Below are 16,550 nucleotides of genomic sequence, written 5' to 3' on the forward strand. Positions count from 1 at the left end.
ACGAGCCAGCACGACTTTCCTGGTCACCAACAGTACCCTCTGCCCGCCATGGAGACACAGGCTACAGCGGACGTCCAGACCTCAGACGCTGTGGTCCACAAAGTCTTGCCAAGCAAGGGGGTCCAGACTGCAGGTTGCTGCATCAAGTGTTTTAAAGATTGAACTTTCGACATTTACTCCAGCTGACTCCATTAGAGGAAAAACTCACATTCTTTGCAGCATTTTGCTTTTGAGGTAGTTTATGCCCTGCATTGCAACCCCTGATATCTGGGCTAGCCTCATAACTTGCACTGGACTTCAGAAATACGGAAGATGATTTTCTGCTTCTAAGAAAGGCCTGGGGAGGCCTGTAACCCCCTCTTGTCTTCCTGCTGCCTGAGACCATCAGATCAGAAGCCTAAGCTGTCCTCCTGGAACAGACGAGTCTGGCACAGAGCCAGCACTGCTCCCCCCTTACTGCCCAGTGTGGTGCAGCCATGAATGAGCACAGGCTAGACCACCCAAGACACCCACCCACAACATGACCAGCAAAACAGAAACAGTTCCTTTAACCAGTCAAAGGGTACCTGAGCGAATATAACAAGACGTCTTTGTGGCTATCTCACTGGTTCTATGATACCTTGATAGTTCCCCCATCTGTGAATCAGTAAATCTCTATTTAGATTTTTAGTTAGCATGGGCCTCTGAAGGGGGCAGCATACATAAAGAACCTACCAAGACTGAACCAAAGGGAAGACACCCAGAGGGAACCTTCTCCAACATCCAAACAGTTCTCCAGGGAGACAGAAGGCCTTCCGGCTAACAACCCCCAGTCCATGGAGGCCGCTGCCTCTCTGGCCACGGCAGACACAATAAAGGCCCAACTAGTCACAGGAATCATGTCCTAATTCCCAGAAACCTATGAGTGCATGACTTTCTGTGACAAAGAAATTCTTCCAGTGACTAAATTAAGGATCTTAAGATAGGAAATGATCTTTGGTGGTCCAGGTGTAGCTTACAAAAGCTCCTTATGCCTAGTGGGAGGAGACAGCATGGGGACATCATGATGGAGGCAAAGTTGTGCGCGATGGATGCTGACAATGGAGAAAGCAGTCCTGAGTCAAGGAATGCAGGAGGCTCCAGAAGAGTGAAGTGAGGAGACAGGTGGACACTGCGGAAAGGAGGCAGCTAGGCCAACGCCTTGCAGGAAGAGCCACCTTAGGGCTCCTGTCAGACTTCCAGGAATCTGAGAGAATAAATTTGGGCTGTGGGGCTATGACACAGCTCATGGCAGAGTTTTTCCTGGCATGGGTGAGGGCCCGGGGTTCAGGGTGTAATGTCATGTAAGCCGGGTGTGCGGGCACATACAGGAGATCTCAGCATCTGTAAGGTGAAGGCAACAGGATCAAGAGTTAAGACCAACCTGAGCTACATAGTGAGTCTGAGGCCAGCCGGGACCACAGAAGACCTTCTGTCAGAAATAACAACAGCAAATAATAATGAATAAAATGTGGCTGGTTTATATCATTACATCTGTAGTCCTTTTTATGATGACTTGGTTTCCCCCTGCCTACGAGGTTCTTTCATAATAACACTAGTAGTCAGTCAATAATGCAATTGTCATCAAGAAATCTGTGTCTGTTTCATGATCAGACTTGTTCTATGTGCTCTCCTTGAATAAATCCAGTGTTCACAAAAACCTATAAGATGGCACTATGAAAATACGCATTTTAAACGATTTCTTTTATCACGGATTTATGTGTATGTGTGTGTCTCCATGAGGGTTTGTGCTCGTGCCTACAGAGGCCAAAGAGGGAGTCAGACTCCCTGGAGCTGGAATACAGGTAGTTGTGAGCCTCCTCTCTCGGGTCTCATGAATCTGGAAGGGCGCTGGACGCCTAACCACTGAGCCACCACTCCAAACCTGTAACCTGCATTCGCAGATGGAAGAGGGAAGCATTTAAGAACGCAAGTACCTATCAGGATGACAGGACATTAAACAACCCAGTGTGCATGGATCCAAACCCAGGTGTCCTGTTCCCAGATCCCACGTCCCCACCAAGTACCCTGGTGACACAAGAAGACACTTCCTGGATGGTCTCTGTGTAGCAGGCTCATGCCAAGCCCTTCACAAATATCCTCTCACATGACCCAGAAGTGACAACCAGAGGTCATGCCCATCTGGACCCACGAGGGTGAGCTGTCAGCCAACCCTCCTCCCTGCCCTGTCACACCCAGAGAGGACACAAACAGATGGTTCATCTCCTCAACAGGGATATTTAGAAATCGGAATGAGCTGCTATCAGTAATTAAGGATTCACGTTAACAACCATCCCAGCAACACAGACATGGTAAAGATAAGAGCAGCAAGAACAAGTGCCCGCCCGTGCACAGCTCAGCATTTCCCGGGTGGGAGTCCTGGCGAGCTGCTGTGCCAGGGGACTTCCTCGCAGCTAGGTGCCAGTCAAGGCTGGTTTAGGTCAGGCCTAGACCTCAGCACGGTGATGGAGCCTGCCCAGGGAGGACAGTTCTGAGGTCAGAGGCTAGGCTGTCCTGGATGGAGTCCAGGGATTTGAAGACCTTGAACCCCACCTGTTCAGAACAGCCAGGGAGGAGCTGAGAGCCATGACAGGCCGAGTAAGGTGTGTGTGTAAGGTGAGACCCCCCAGGTTCCCTTGGGTTGCCGTGCCCAGCTGTGGGGGTCTCAGGCCAGCCTTTCTCGAGACTCCTACACAGACTCCACCTGCTAAGAGCTGCCCTGCACACTTCCAGGATTGACAGTAAACCAGCAAGCAGGTTGCAGATGACAGCTAAGGCGGACAGACTCGGCACTTCCCTGCAGGCTGTGGGAGGGAGGTGTGTGGTGTGAAGATTCTCATCTTACAAGTGAGGAAAGCACGGTAGAAGTAAGGGAGTGGACTCCCCTGAGTCCCAGAGTGAGCCAGCCAGCTGGGAGCCCAGGCTTGGCCCTGTGCTCACTGCCCTTTAAAACCCCTAATCTGCCCCACAGAGCTAGCCACCTTCAGACAGGGTCGCCTTGAGAGGCCTCAGCCCCTCCGTGAGCAGAGGCCTGGCAGTGCACAGCCGCGTCTCACAGCTCTTCCACCGGATTAAGACTCTGCAGTGAGCTTCGCAAACGCCTGCTTCCAGGCTTCGTTGCCCGGAAGGTGCGCTGGCTGGAATAGAAATTCTACCACCACCGTCATCAATAACACCCGTCCATCCAAGGGCGCATCGCCATGTGCCCTGTCCTACCTCACCACAGAGCTGCCCCTGTGGACGGGCTGGACACAGAGCCCTCTGCAGGCAGTATCATCTACAGGAAGTACAATCACCTAATTTAGACATACTTGCTTCGTGCTGAGAGCGCCTCTTGTTTATAGCAAGGAGCATACACAGATTTTTCATTTGTAAAACTGGTATAGTCTTCCCAAAATAACGGCATATTTTAAACAGCAGGCTGACTTTTTAATGAAGCTGTGAATCTTTGTCGGGTGGAGGTGTCCATAGATGCCGTGGAAGCAGAGAGGCTGCGGTTTGGGGGGTGGGGGCTGTGACATGCCTGGCTCCTGTCTTCATGCTGCCCCTGGAGGTTCTGCTACCCTGCAACCTGGACTTAGCTCCCTGAGCCCGGGCCTCCCTCTGTGGAGTTGGCCACCTTGTGGGTTATTGGTGAGGGTTGAAGAAGGGAGTCAGACTGAATAGGGCCCTAGACCCAGATATTCAGGAGGCGTAGGCCAGGCTCCTAGGGCTGGTGTGGATTGCACAGGGAGGCCCCGACTCAAGACTGAAGATGATGACGCAGGGGAAGCTGGGAGATATCACTCAAGAGAAACATGCTGACTCAGGAGGCACAGGGCCAGCAGAGGCTGGTCTGCTGCTGCTCCCTGCCCCACCTAAGGTGGCTGGCTCTCTGGAACATAAAATGTCCTCCATAGGCTCCTGTAGGGGAGAGGGAGGAGCTGGACCCTACCAGCTTTGGAGAAGTGACTGAATCCTGGGGGTTCTGATAAGCAACGGAGTCATCCCTTAATGGATCCATAATTTGAAGAGACTACCGCAAGGGGCTCATGAAGCCTGACTTTGAAAAGTGATTGGTCTTCCTCATCCCCTCCTGTCTGCCCCCCCATCTGCTTCCCAGCTGGCTGTCATGAGGTGAGCTCCTTCACTCTGCACACTCCCCGAGACAAGCTTCTGCTTCACTACAAGCTGAGAGGCAAAGACGACGGAATTCTCTGAGGCATGGGCCAAAAGGGCAATTCCTCCCTTTAAGCCATTTCTCCAGTGGTTGTCACAGCAATGGAGGGTATCACTAACACAGGTCCCAAGCGTGACACCCCTTATGTGGGGCTTCCTGCTCAGGGGCAACAGCGGCCTTCTACGAGAAGATGTTTGGATATAACAGGTCTGGGAGTGTACATCTTGGCATCATCTCTAGGTGACTCCAACAGGAAACTCAGCCGGAAGGGCACCCAGTGACCAGAGAGGGGCTCCTGCTCTTGTCCCCCAGGGCAACCTTGTAGCAGTGTCCATCATCCCCCCCCCACACACACACACACTGTGGAATATCCAGGGATAGGCAAAGAGCCCTGGGGGATACAGTGGTGAAAGTTTTGGCTCCTTTAAAACAGTTACATTATGTAAACAGGTTTTGTTTTTTTTTTTTAATCCCAGGTGTTGGATATGGAGCTGCTTTTAGTTTATCCACAGCTGGTAACAGCCTCATGAGGCTTGGAGAGGGGCGTGGTCTTTGCCAGCTGGAGACAGCTGAATTCTGAGGACTCTGAGAGGGTATAAATACTAGAGCTGAGAGAAAGGAAGGAGGCTTTGGAAAAAACTCTGAGCAGAGTGACACTTCCACGGGTGCTTGAAGGAGGAAGAAGGCTGCCATCGCTGGATGCTGGATATCATGAGAACTGAGGTTGGCATTGCCCTAAAGAACCCCAAGACCCTAAAAAGCCAGCAGTAGCCAAAGAGAACTCCGCCTCCTCTCCCCACTAACCTACTTTCTTTCCTAACTGGGGGGAGGGAAGGGAGGTAGAGGTGTGAGGAACTCCAAATAAAATATAGAATTAAAAAAAAAATGCTACACAACGGGCAAACCCTCAGGTCTGAAGGACCAAAGCAGGTCTCCACACAGCCCCAAGGCAAAAACAAACACGCTAAACACAGCCTGAGCCACCAGCACAGCTCAGGAGGAAGCTGAAACCCAGATTGACAGGCAGGAAGGCAGCAAGGAATCCCCTCAGCACCTGATAAAGCCACTTCCTGCCTAGCCCTCACCTCTGGCTGTTTCCAGCAGACCCAGGCAAGCACCACGTATTCCTAGCACAAGCCCAGGAAGCAAAGTTAGCTGGAGTCTGCACTCCAGGGCGCTTTGGTTCTCCCACACCACCATCAGGGTGGCCGAACATCTGAGGAAAACAGGCATTGCGCACAGGCCCAGGAAAGCAGGGAGGGTCTGCAGGGCCTGCACCTGAGGGCCAGGGACCCTGTTGGGTGCTGTGCCCCACCCCCCAATCTCCTCTACTCCCCCAACTCTCTCTCTGAGGAATGCGCATGCCCTGCATGCCCAGGGGCAGTGCTGTCCCTGCCAAATGGTGCTGGTTCATTAAAAGCCTGATTTCTCCTGGCCATCTAATTATGCACAGCGGTCATAAAGAAGCTTTCTCCCTTCCAAAGAGCCTGTTTATGTGATGAGTGAGCACTTCGCCCCCACAAGACCGGGTCATCACTCAAAGCCTTGCTGGAATCAAAGCCTCGACTCTTCAGAGATGCCCTGCACCCCGCCTGCCTCTCCTCCTCCAGCTTGGCCCACTTCTGAGCATCTGTGTTCACAGAAGTGCCACCCTGGGGTGGGCAGGATATGGATGCCAATCCCCAGTGCTGAGGTCCAAGAGTCACTCAACACACAGTAGTTTCTGAGAACCTATGTGTGCCCTTACTGAGAGCGATGGAAATGAAAGAGAAGGCCCCTGCCATGTTGACAGAAAGGTCACAAGCTGGACTTCGTGACTGATTCAAAGCCGGCTCCAGCGTCCGCTGTCTGGGCAAGACACCAACTTCTCAAAGCCCTCAATTGCCTCCCTGGCAAAGTGAGGTAATAATGACACCAACCTCAAAGGGTTGTTCAAGATAAATGGGGCATGGGCGTCTAAAGCCAAGCACTCTCTGAACTCAAGACGAAACCACCAACACTTAAGCACCAAAGGATGGCACAGGTGTGTTTCACCCACATGCATGAAGCTGAGGTTTCCCGAGAACTGAGTTTTGAAGGATGAGTAAGAGTTTTCTAGGTCAAGAGGGATGTGTCACAAGGAAGAACTCCATGTGTCAACAGCCAAAGGGGACACGGGGCTTTAAATACAGACACAGAGGTGAGGGATGGAGGCCACCATACAGGGGACGAGGCTCCATGGCCCAGAATCCTGGTACCAAGAACATCCTTCAACCTTTGCTTGGTTCCCTAAGGGGGGGCAGGCCTCTGTCAGTTCCATGCCCAGTCATACAGACACACTTGATGTTCTGAGGGCCTGTGACAAACCAGACACGACCCAGGAGAGGCTCTGCATCTCATTCCTCTGTGTCCTGAGTCCAGTGGCCTGGGCTCTAAGCCTCACCCAAACCCCTTCCCACAGTGCACCACGACGCCTGTGGCAGAATGGTGGCATACCGGTCACAAGCCCCTGCCCCAGTCATCCATTCACCAAGCTCGGCTTATTGGAATGGAATGTCTGTGTTCTCGCTGAGTGCTTATGTTTATTAAGAGTAAGTGCAGGGGAGGTGAAAATCCACCTCCAAAGCTCCACTCCTCGCCAACTCCTGGAGGAAAGCCTGGGCTTCCACTGTCTGTGTCAGCCCTGACTTGGGCACTGAGGGGCCTGCCCCCTCTGAATCCCAGGTGCCCAACCCTTGCATTTCCTCATAAACTCCTGACACGGTACTCAAGTCAAGGGGAGGGACAAGACTTAAGGTCATCTCAGTCTCTGCTGGCTCATGCTCCAGAGACCAAAGGTGACCCTCAGACCTTGTGGATTAACTAATAGTGTCTATGGAGGAGCTCTGCAAACACAGTGAAGCCATCCCAAGGGTCACCCACTCACCCAGCTGGCTCCACTACGTTCTGCCCTTCTTGTTTCATTCCATCTCCTCCCACCCCGAGGCCCTCCCCAACATGAGACCAACGGTTCAGCAATCCCAACATTCCAGTGCCTGTGGAGTCTATTCATCCATCCATCCATCCATCCATGTACATCAAGAGCACCCTTGAAATAATCCCTTGAAAAGCAACTCTTGTCATCCCTAACAGTAGGGGCAACCAATGCCACCAAGGAGGGCTGAACAGGCAGACGCAGACGGCCTAGTCCTAATCAAAGCTTCCGAGATCTGTGACCTTGGACAGGTTGTTTAATTGATGTTTAAATTTCTCATTAGTGAAAGGAATGCCGGCACCACATTTATTATGAGACTTGAGAACTAAAATAATGCATATTCACTGCCCAGCAGGGAACACACATAGCACCCCCTAGAAGTGATGGGCACTGCCCAGTGAGCTGCCAGGAACACGCGCCCTTCAGGGGCCCCGGGCGTTCCTGCACGAGGGTGCTTTGAACTCCCTTGAATCTAGAAATCTCCCTACAACAAACCCAGGTGAGCAGTGGTATGTTTCCCATCCTGAGGTGGATCTACCCCATGCCCGTGTGTGTGTGTGTGTGTGTGTGTGTGTGTGTGTGTGTGTGGTGGCTCTATAAGACAAACTTGTGCTAGGAGTGTGTGCACACCCCTGACTCTAATTCTGCTTTGACAGGTCTCATCCCCAGCCTTGCATTTCATATAACCACCCATTCCTTATCTCGGCCTGAGAGACAAGAAACTGGATCACTCACTCTCAGGCTACAGCAATTGTGACACCTCTCAGTGTCATCCTAAATGGTGGGATTTTTTTTTCCAACATAAAGAAAAAAGGTGGGAAAAAAATGAGTCAATCCAATCGCTGAGTGAGACTCACACAAAGACAGCGGCCGTGGCCTGTGTCTGCAGACCAGCGAAGGTCAGGAGAGGGAGGCACAGTCAGGGTGCCTGTTTGAGTTCCTCGCTGGGCCTGGGCTCTGCTGCTCCCCTCCCGTGGGCTCCCAGCCCCCACCGTGCCCTCCTCAAGCACTGCAGTGCCTGCTGCTGGGGAGGAGCCTCCCAGATCCGCAGGAACAATGGGCTGGGGAGGGGGCAGGTGCGGCCAGGAGGGCTGCAGAGAAGGGGGCTGCGGCCAAGCCACCGAGGATGCAACTGCCAACACCAGACGCGCCGCCGCTGGCCTCAGTTTCCCCGCCTTGGTCTCTGCAGAGCACAGAGCTCCTATTTTCCGCTGGATTTCGCCTTGAGGCATTTTAGTGTCATTCTTGCACAGCAGCCTGCTTGGAGCGCCTGGGAAACTGGCTCCGGCTCTGCCCCAGCCAAGGCCCTGTGGGTCAGGGACACGCGCAGCGCCTCCCGCAACCAACTTTCCCCACTTGAGATTCACAGGAAGACCAGAATCCTGACCAGCCCAGGCCCTGCGAGGGCGAAGCCTTGATTTACAACTCTGGGGCTCAGAAAGCATTTCATCCTCTTCCCGGATCCCCAGGCTCTCTCCCTCACCTTCTGAGCAGCCATCCTGCTCCAAAGAACGTAAGAAGCAAGGCTTCAGTACTCCGCCTGGGACACCCCCGCCCCATCTCTGACAAGGACCGGACAGCCTAGCCTCCGCACTCCCCGCCCCCCAAGCCCAGAGAATCCTAGAGAACGAGGAGAGCGAGGAGACGCCCCTTGGCCTGCGGCTGCAGCCCCACTCCCGGCTCGTGGGTCCGGCGGGGTGGGGTGGAAAGAGGGGTGAGTTATGAATCTGAATTCCCCAAGAATCGCACACCGCCAGCCTCACTGAGCCACAGAAATGAGCCGCGTGGGACGGGACCACCTGGCGGCCGCCATCCCCCAGGTCGGCATCCCCAGCGCGGCGCTCCGCCGATGGGCAGGAGGGGCGCTGCTCTTGGGACCGGTACCCGGCCCTGAGCCAAGGAGCCAGCGCGGGTGGAAACGGCCAGGGTCGCCCAGCTGAGCATTTAGTCCTGGATGCAGCGTCCACACCCCGGCCCAAAGCTAGCACGTGACTGGTGGGCGGCCTCCCACCCGGTTGGCCCGGGGTCCCGCCCAGGCGCTCGGTGACCCTGTGAGATGGACCCGGGGAGCTCACTTTTCTACCGTGCTCGGCCGCGCTGCGGGCTGCGGTAGGTACCACGCCTCGTCCCTCCCAGCCCGCCCGCCTGCTGCGGCCACCGCAGCAGCCGCGGCTCGCTCGCCCGCGCTCACCACGGGGCGCGGGGTCGCCGCCGCCAGCCTCCTTGTCCGCCATGGTCCTGCAGCCCAGGCCAGGCAGGAGCCTCCGCGGCGAGTCTTCGGCTCTCGGCTAGGTCTGCGCCTCGGGACCGCGGGAGGACCGCTCTGACGCCGCCGCCGCAGCCCGGGCTCCTCCCCGCGCTCCTCCCCGGCCCGCCCCGCGCAGCCCTGGCCGGCGAAGGCTGGGCTTGGCTCCTCCCCCGAGCTCCAGGCCGGGTCGACGCCCAGCGGAGGCCACGCCCCGTGCTGTCAATAGCGCTCGCGGGCTCGGCGTGGGCGGTGGACGGCCAGGGGCGAGCCGGGGTCCCTGCGGCCGGTGCAGCCCGGCGGACGCAGGCGCGCGAGGTTGTTTTCAAGCCCCGGAGCTCCCGCTTTCGGAAGGTACAGCGTGGCAGGGCCTGGCGCCTTCAGCGAGCGCCCACACTCAGCGCTCCCGGGCGAAGACGTCGGCCCCTGCCCGCATCAATGGCCTCTGCGCCTAGGTCCCTGAGTAGTGGACCAAGGCACGCTCTGGGGACCTTGGCACGGCCACGAGCCAGGCCATAACTCCAGGAACTGCGCAGGGCGGAGGCCCAGCACCCCATCCCTCCCCTCCCCACCCCTGCTTTCATCTCCAGACTGCCTGCAGGGCTCCAAAGAGACTCCCGACCCTAGGAGGGAGCCACGCAGAGCCTGTATTGCCCTTCCATATATGGGAGGCGTCCCTGGCCCCATTAGAAGTCTGAGAATACGACATTAATAATTCAAAACTTCATGGCTGAGTGATTCACCAGTCTTTGCCCTCTGGGGCTCTCTTTCCCTCTCTCTTTCTGTGTGTGTGCCTTCCCCCCCACACACACACACACACGCACACTGGCACCTCTGGCACTGTTAAGGCCTGGCCAGGTCGACCCTGGTTTCCTCAGCACCCCAACTCTTTGGCAAGATCAGCGGTAAGGATCTGAATACCACAGTTTGCGGTCGGGTTCTGTCACTACAGGTTGAAGTGCCTCCAGTCCTACCTCAGCTGCCGGGCTCTGCAGATGGCAGGTTAAATTATGATTCCAGTATCCTCCAGAGCAAGTGACTGGCTGCCCGGGACCCCACCCTAGTGGTTAGCACCAGCTATCCCTCACTTCCTGACACAGGCAATGGCTTCCCCACCCCACCCAGGTACCTCGGGGTGCAGCACCCCATGGACGGTGGGGGACCTGACAGGTCTGCTACCAAAGCTGCGGAGGAGCCTCCACTCAGAGCGACGAGGGGAGAGTGGAGAATCAGTGGTGAAACTCCACCCAGGCTCACAGACTGTCTTCTCCCTGCATTAGGCTGTCTGAATGCACAGTCCTGGCTGTGTGTGAAACCATGATCCAACTGTGTCGCCCCTCTTGGCCTCGCTGCCCTTCTCCAGGAAGTAGTGTAAGAACAAGCATGCGAGATCAGACCTACCTTGGAACCCAGGATGCAACATAGAAAGCATGAGCTACTATATGCCATGCAAACTGTGCACGGCGCTGGTAGCACCCAGAAGCCAAGCAGAAAACAGTTCCGTGGAGCAAATTCTCCTGCTCAAGGCTACTTTCTTACAGCGACAGAACCCCACTATCTCAGAAGCAGGCCCAAGAGATCAGTTCCCAGCAAAGATCTGACAGCCATTGGGAGCAGGAGGCACCCAAGGCAAAGACGAAGCAGTTGCTCACGGGAGCAGCCTGGTGGCCTGAGTTTAGGATGGAGAGAAGGGCTGTCCTGGCCCTCCCTTCGCCCACGGCTACCTTCCGGCTCTGCTCACTATTAGGCAAAAGCAGTTAGGCCAAGGCCACGGTTAGCATATTTGAAAAGGGACAACCACCGTTGTTGTGCCACTTCCCAGTGTCCTGGAGACCTGCCTGGACCCGGGCACCGGCATCCCCGTCAGCTTGCTTCTGATGGCCTGGGGACCAGAATCTGCTGTCAGCTTGCTTTGGAAGGGAGTTCAAGCCATTTTGTACCTCTTCATTCCCTAAGAAAAAGCCCTGCCTGAGACTGGGAATTTGTTTTGTGGAGACAGGGTTTTGTTATGTAGCCCAGGCTGGCCTTAGACTTTCCATCCACACGCTTTGGCCTTCAAGTGATGGTGTTACAGGTGTGTGCCACTGTCCCCAGCCAAACTCTAATTCCTTAGTGCAACATTCAATTCTTTAAGTGTGTGTGTGTGTGTGTGTATGAATACATACACAATTCTTTAATTGTGTATGAGTGCAGGTGTCTGTAGAGGCCCGAGGTGTCAGAGTCCCTGGAAGTGTGTGTGTGTGTGTGTGTGTGTGTGTGTGTGTGTCTGTGTGTGTCTGTGTGTGTCGCGCGCGCGCATAGACCCAGCCCACTGTGGGCAGCACCATTCCGTAGGCAGGAGGTCCTGAGCTGTGTAAGAGTGGAGGCATCAAGCTGAGCATGAGCCAGCAGGCAAATGAGCACGCATGCATTCATTTCTCTGCTCTCAACTAATCACACGCTGTGACCAACCGTCTCAAGTTCTAGTTGCCTTGACTTCCCCACAGTAATGGGCTGAGTGTGAGCTGAGCAGAATCCCTGCTTCCTGAAGCTGCTGTTTGTTTTATTACAGCAGCAGAAATGAAAGTAAAACACTCCCACGTTGTCCAACGCTCAGAGGCCTCTACTTACTGCCCTCTCTACTCTGCCTCAGCAATTCTGCATTTCTCTCTCCATCTGCAGGGATGCCCTCCTCCACACCCACGGCTGGCCCTTCCTCCAAGACTCCAGAGCTCAGCCAAGGTGGCCTCCAGCCTCTCACACTTGACTGAAATCCAGCCCTCCTGTCTTCCCCTTTCTCTCGGGAGCCAGATGAATGACCCGTCACCTACCTGGGCGCCCCAGCCCCGCCCTCAGTGTCTGCCCAAGTTCAGCACCCCAGCCAAGCGTGGATCAGCGGCTTCGGACGCCTGCTGTCCACCCCTGAGCTGCGTACAGGTAGGCCCGAAGCAGCCTCCTCCCCGCTGCCCAGCCTCCTGTCCTGCCTCATAGTCCACTCCTAGAGATACTGCCCTCCCACCCTCCATGACCATCTCCCACCACTGGCCTCTTTGATCCCGTCCTGACCCCTGCTTCTCTTCAGTACGAAGGCAGAGACGTACTTCAAGCCTGGCCGCCCACGTCCGTAGCCCAGCGCTGTCGGCCACCTGGTCCTCCCGGTTCCCCACGCTGACCCAGGTGCCCAGAGTCTCCACTGTGCTCTGCCCTCCGCATCAGGAGCTTGACCCTGGCGGCAGGACATGGGCCTTGGCAGCCTGTCGGAACCACAAGGAGCACACAGCTGCCTCCTGCTGTGGAAAGGCCCTGGGCACCACCTGCCCTCGTTGACAGTCTCAGCCAGTGACACAATGGCAGGACAGGAGGTGACATGCAGGTCCCAGGGCCGGGGGCAAGAGCAGTTTTTATTTCAGTGTGTACGATGCCCTGCCACTGCTCGCATTGTGAAATGAATAAGTGTCCCGATGCGGCTGGAAAGACAGCTCAGTGATTAACAGCACCCGGGTTCTCTTCCAAAACCCAAACGGTGACCCAAAACTATCTGTAACTCCAGCTCCGAGGGATCCAAGGCCTTCTTGTGGTCTCTGCAGACAGGCGGTGTAAACACACACACACTCAGGATAAACACTCAGACAAGATGATTTTTAAAAAAAGAAGATTTAGTGCCCTGGACTATTAAGTAAAGGCACTTGTAGCCAGGTCCCATAACCTGAGTCTAACCCTCAAGACTCACTGGTTCAAAGGAGAGGACAGACATCTGCAAGCTGACCTCTGACCTCCACATACGATATAAGCATACCAACACATATGCATAGGAACAAGTGTAATGAGGAAGCACGCTGGCGAGCTTCACCTGCCACCCAGGTGCCATCTGGACTCCCCCCTCCCGCTGGTGTCCTGGCCTGACCTCTCTGCGGGAGACCAGAGAGGGACACACAGAGGCCGAAGTACCTGCCCTGAGAGACAGAACCAGGCCCACTCCCACATTGCTCCGCACCAGGAGGAGCCTTCCACCTTCCTCCCCTGACCCCCAGCCAGAGTGGGGTCACGGCACTCTTTCACTTCCAGATTGTTGTGGTTTGAATCTCAGATGTCCTGAACAGGCTCGTGATTTGAAAGTGTGTCCTCCTCCTGTTTGGAGGAGGCTGTAAAATTAAGGGAGAGGGCTAGCTGCCAGAGTAAATCACAGCTTGTTATCTCTGTCTATTTCCTTCTTGCACTTTGCTTCCTGGTTCTGGTTTCTCTGCCACCTTCTCTGTCTCCGCCACGCCCTCCCCTCCCACCTCTGATGGACTGAAACCGTGATGCAAACCAGGCCTTTCCTAGTTGACACGCATGTTCACCTCCGCAGTGCTAAAGAACAACAGACGGGCCTTCGTGATTTAGCTTCTGAAACTTCCATGGCACAGTTCTGTCCCATCAGCCACCCTCAGCTGTAAGTGAGAGCAAGGCATCTTCTCCTCCATCAGGAGAGTCAAGGCAGTGCTGTCCCCTCGGCCTCATGAAATCAACCCTTCTCGGTGTCTTTATTAAAGCTGATACCAGGACAGGAGCCTTCCATAGATGGACTCTGAAAGACTCTGTTGATCGAGGATCCATAACAGAGATAGGGACTCATAACCAAACCTTGGGCAGAGTGCAGGGAATCTTATGAAAGAAGGGGGAGATAGCAACGCCTGGAGGAGACAGGAACTCCATAAGGAGACCAACAGAGCCATAAAAACTGAGCCCTGAGGGCCCTGAACAGAATGATACCCCAACCAAGGACAATGCATTGAGATAACCTAAAACCCTTGCTCAGATGTAGCCCATAGACTCAGTCTCCAAGTGGGTTCCCTAGTAAGGGGAACAGGGACTGTCTCTGACATGAACTCAGTGGCTGGCTCTTTGATCACCTCCCCCTGAGGGGGAAGCAGCCTTACCAGGCCACAGAGGAAAACAATGCAGCCAGTCCTGATGAGACCTGATGAGCTAGGGTCAGAAGGAAGGGGAGGAGGACCTCCCCTATCAGTGGACTGGGGGAGGGGCATGGGAGGAGATGAGGGAGGGGGCACAGCAGGGATACAAATTGAATAAATTGTAATAAATGATAACAATAAAAAAACCAAATGTTAAAAAAAAGTTGGTACCTCACCCATTAGGAGGGCAGCCCATCCACACAGGATCTCAGGCTATGGCACATGCTACAGACCCTGACCAAAGGCTCAAAGCCAGCCGGACAGAATCGGTGGTGAAGCAGGGACACGGGGCTTTAGCCCAGATGGGAGGACACAAACACTGGCTGAGGCATGGAGCTCATGCCTGCTGCATCTTCAGTCACTCAGGCCTGCCAGCCCTCTGGGATGCTGCTCTGTAACAGGTTCCTTCTAGCCGCTACAGATTCCTCCTCTTCACACACACACACACACACACACACACACACACACACACACACAGACCCTGCTCCCTCCAGCCTCTTCCCCATCATTGCACAGGGCCCAGGCAGTGGCCTCCAGGGGGACACAGGAAGAGCTCCCCCTACAAGGACACAATTCCACATGAGTTTCTAAGTCATCCAGCATTTAGCTAAGTGGCCATCTCCCCGTGTGACCCCTCTGATCTGGTCACACTAGCCTCACGCACTGCCCTCGGTCCAGGGTGAGCCTGTTCTCCACTCATGCTCAGTATCAGCATCTCCCCTAAGCCTCAGCTTGAATCTCCTCTACAGCAGGATTCCACTGAAAGACCCCGAGAACCGTGGCACTTACCAGAACTGTGAGATCAAGATTGCTGAAAGGTCACAGAGCTCAAGAGCCACAAGACAGAAGCCAGAACTTAAGAACCTCAGGTGCCACCTCCCTCTCTGCTCTCTGGGGGGGCAGGGTCAGTGGATGGTACCTGGCCCACAAAAGGTAACTGTGAAGGCAACAGGTCCCTCCTTTCTGGGCTCCTCCTCCCACTAGCCCACAGGCACCTCTGCCCACATGTCCCCTCTCTGTCCCTCTCAACTTCAGCATCAGCTCAGGCACACACAGCCAGAGCCCGGGAAACTCCAGCCAACTCTAAAGGGCGACCATGGGTGCTGTCACCTGTACTAAGCCCCAGCTCTTACACCCTGTCTCAGGAAACAGCTACTCTTGGGCAACAGGACCAGGACGCAATGTGCAAAGGGGACATAAAATACACCGGGACACTCTGGGCGTGTCACACTTCCTGACCTGGGGCAGGCTAACACCTAGCTCAGTGACCCCGTCTCACGTGAATCAGCCTCGCCATCAACATTCCAAACGTGATTCACAGCACGTGTGCTGCTGGGACTTTTCCAGGGCAACATTTCTAGGGAGGAAATGGTGTCCAGATATCAGAGCCACCCAGGCCTGCGGTGGAAACTTGAGGGACGCCTGCCCAGGTGAGGACTGCTTATCCAAATAGTTCTCAGAAGTACTGCAGACGTCGGAAGGCTCTGTGGAGGCTCTCAGAACTTCTCAGACCCTGGCCTGGCAGAAGGCCTGGCTCACAGCAGTGAGACATTCAGAAGCTGTGTCTCAGAGGGGAAGGTGCCCAGTGTGGGACAAGGGTCAGGGAACTGAAATAAACCTTCACCTTCACCAAAGGAACCACCCACACAAGAGCCAAAGGGGTCACAGTGTGTGGCTGCTTTCTTCCCTCTCAGTTCCTGCCTGCTCTCAACACATGCTCAGTAAACATTCGTGGAAGAAATGAACTGATGGCCCAGGGTTACGCATCATGGTGTGAAATCCACTCCCAGAGAGGGAAACTTGGTGGAAGTCACACAGTCGAGGAAAGAGCTGGGGTCAGACTCTATCCCTCCCTGTCTCTGCCTCCTTCTTAGCTTGATCTTCATTGCTCCCTTTACCTGGTGCCAAGCATGTGACACGCCCAGGTGTACCACGGGAGTAAATAGAGGAGGAATGTGTGGGTGGCCTGGTCTCTGTGGAACACTCACGCCTGCCCTGCCGGGCTTCCAGTGGAGGCCTGTGCAGGAAGGTGTCAAGGCTGGCACACCTCCGGGCAAGGTCTCCAGGAATGAGTGAGTGAACAAATAACCCAACTAAGACAGAGTAACGGTTCACAGAATGCTCCATCTCTCGCATCCATCATGTCTCAGGATGGAGAGGGAAGCACTGCTACCCAGGGCTCTGTCAGGGTGGGAAGTGGGGCCCCGGGCAGCCCTGAGCAGAGGCTGCTGTTCTCCCCTA

General features: G+C 55.0%; 1 protein-coding gene across 2 annotated transcripts in view; it reads right to left on the minus strand.

Moving 5' to 3' along the window:
* Window positions 1-16,550, minus strand: part of Hspa12a (heat shock protein family A (Hsp70) member 12A) — a 138,893-nt gene that overhangs the window by 54,772 nt on the left and 67,571 nt on the right. The window contains exon 1 of one of the 2 annotated variants that reach the window (XM_055630044.1): window positions 9,322-9,447. The exons of the other annotated variant lie outside the window; for it this stretch is intronic. Within the exon in view, the coding sequence (XP_055486019.1) occupies window positions 9,322-9,364 (43 nt within the window). The 5' untranslated portion in view covers window positions 9,365-9,447. Of the gene's footprint in view, window positions 1-9,321; window positions 9,448-16,550 lie in introns of those variants that run through there. 2 annotated transcript variants of the gene reach the window in all.

Source organism: Psammomys obesus, unplaced genomic scaffold (assembly GCF_907164565.1).
Source record: "Psammomys obesus unplaced genomic scaffold, mPsaObe1.curated_primary_1811, whole genome shotgun sequence".
Taxonomy (NCBI): domain Eukaryota; kingdom Metazoa; phylum Chordata; class Mammalia; order Rodentia; family Muridae; genus Psammomys; species Psammomys obesus.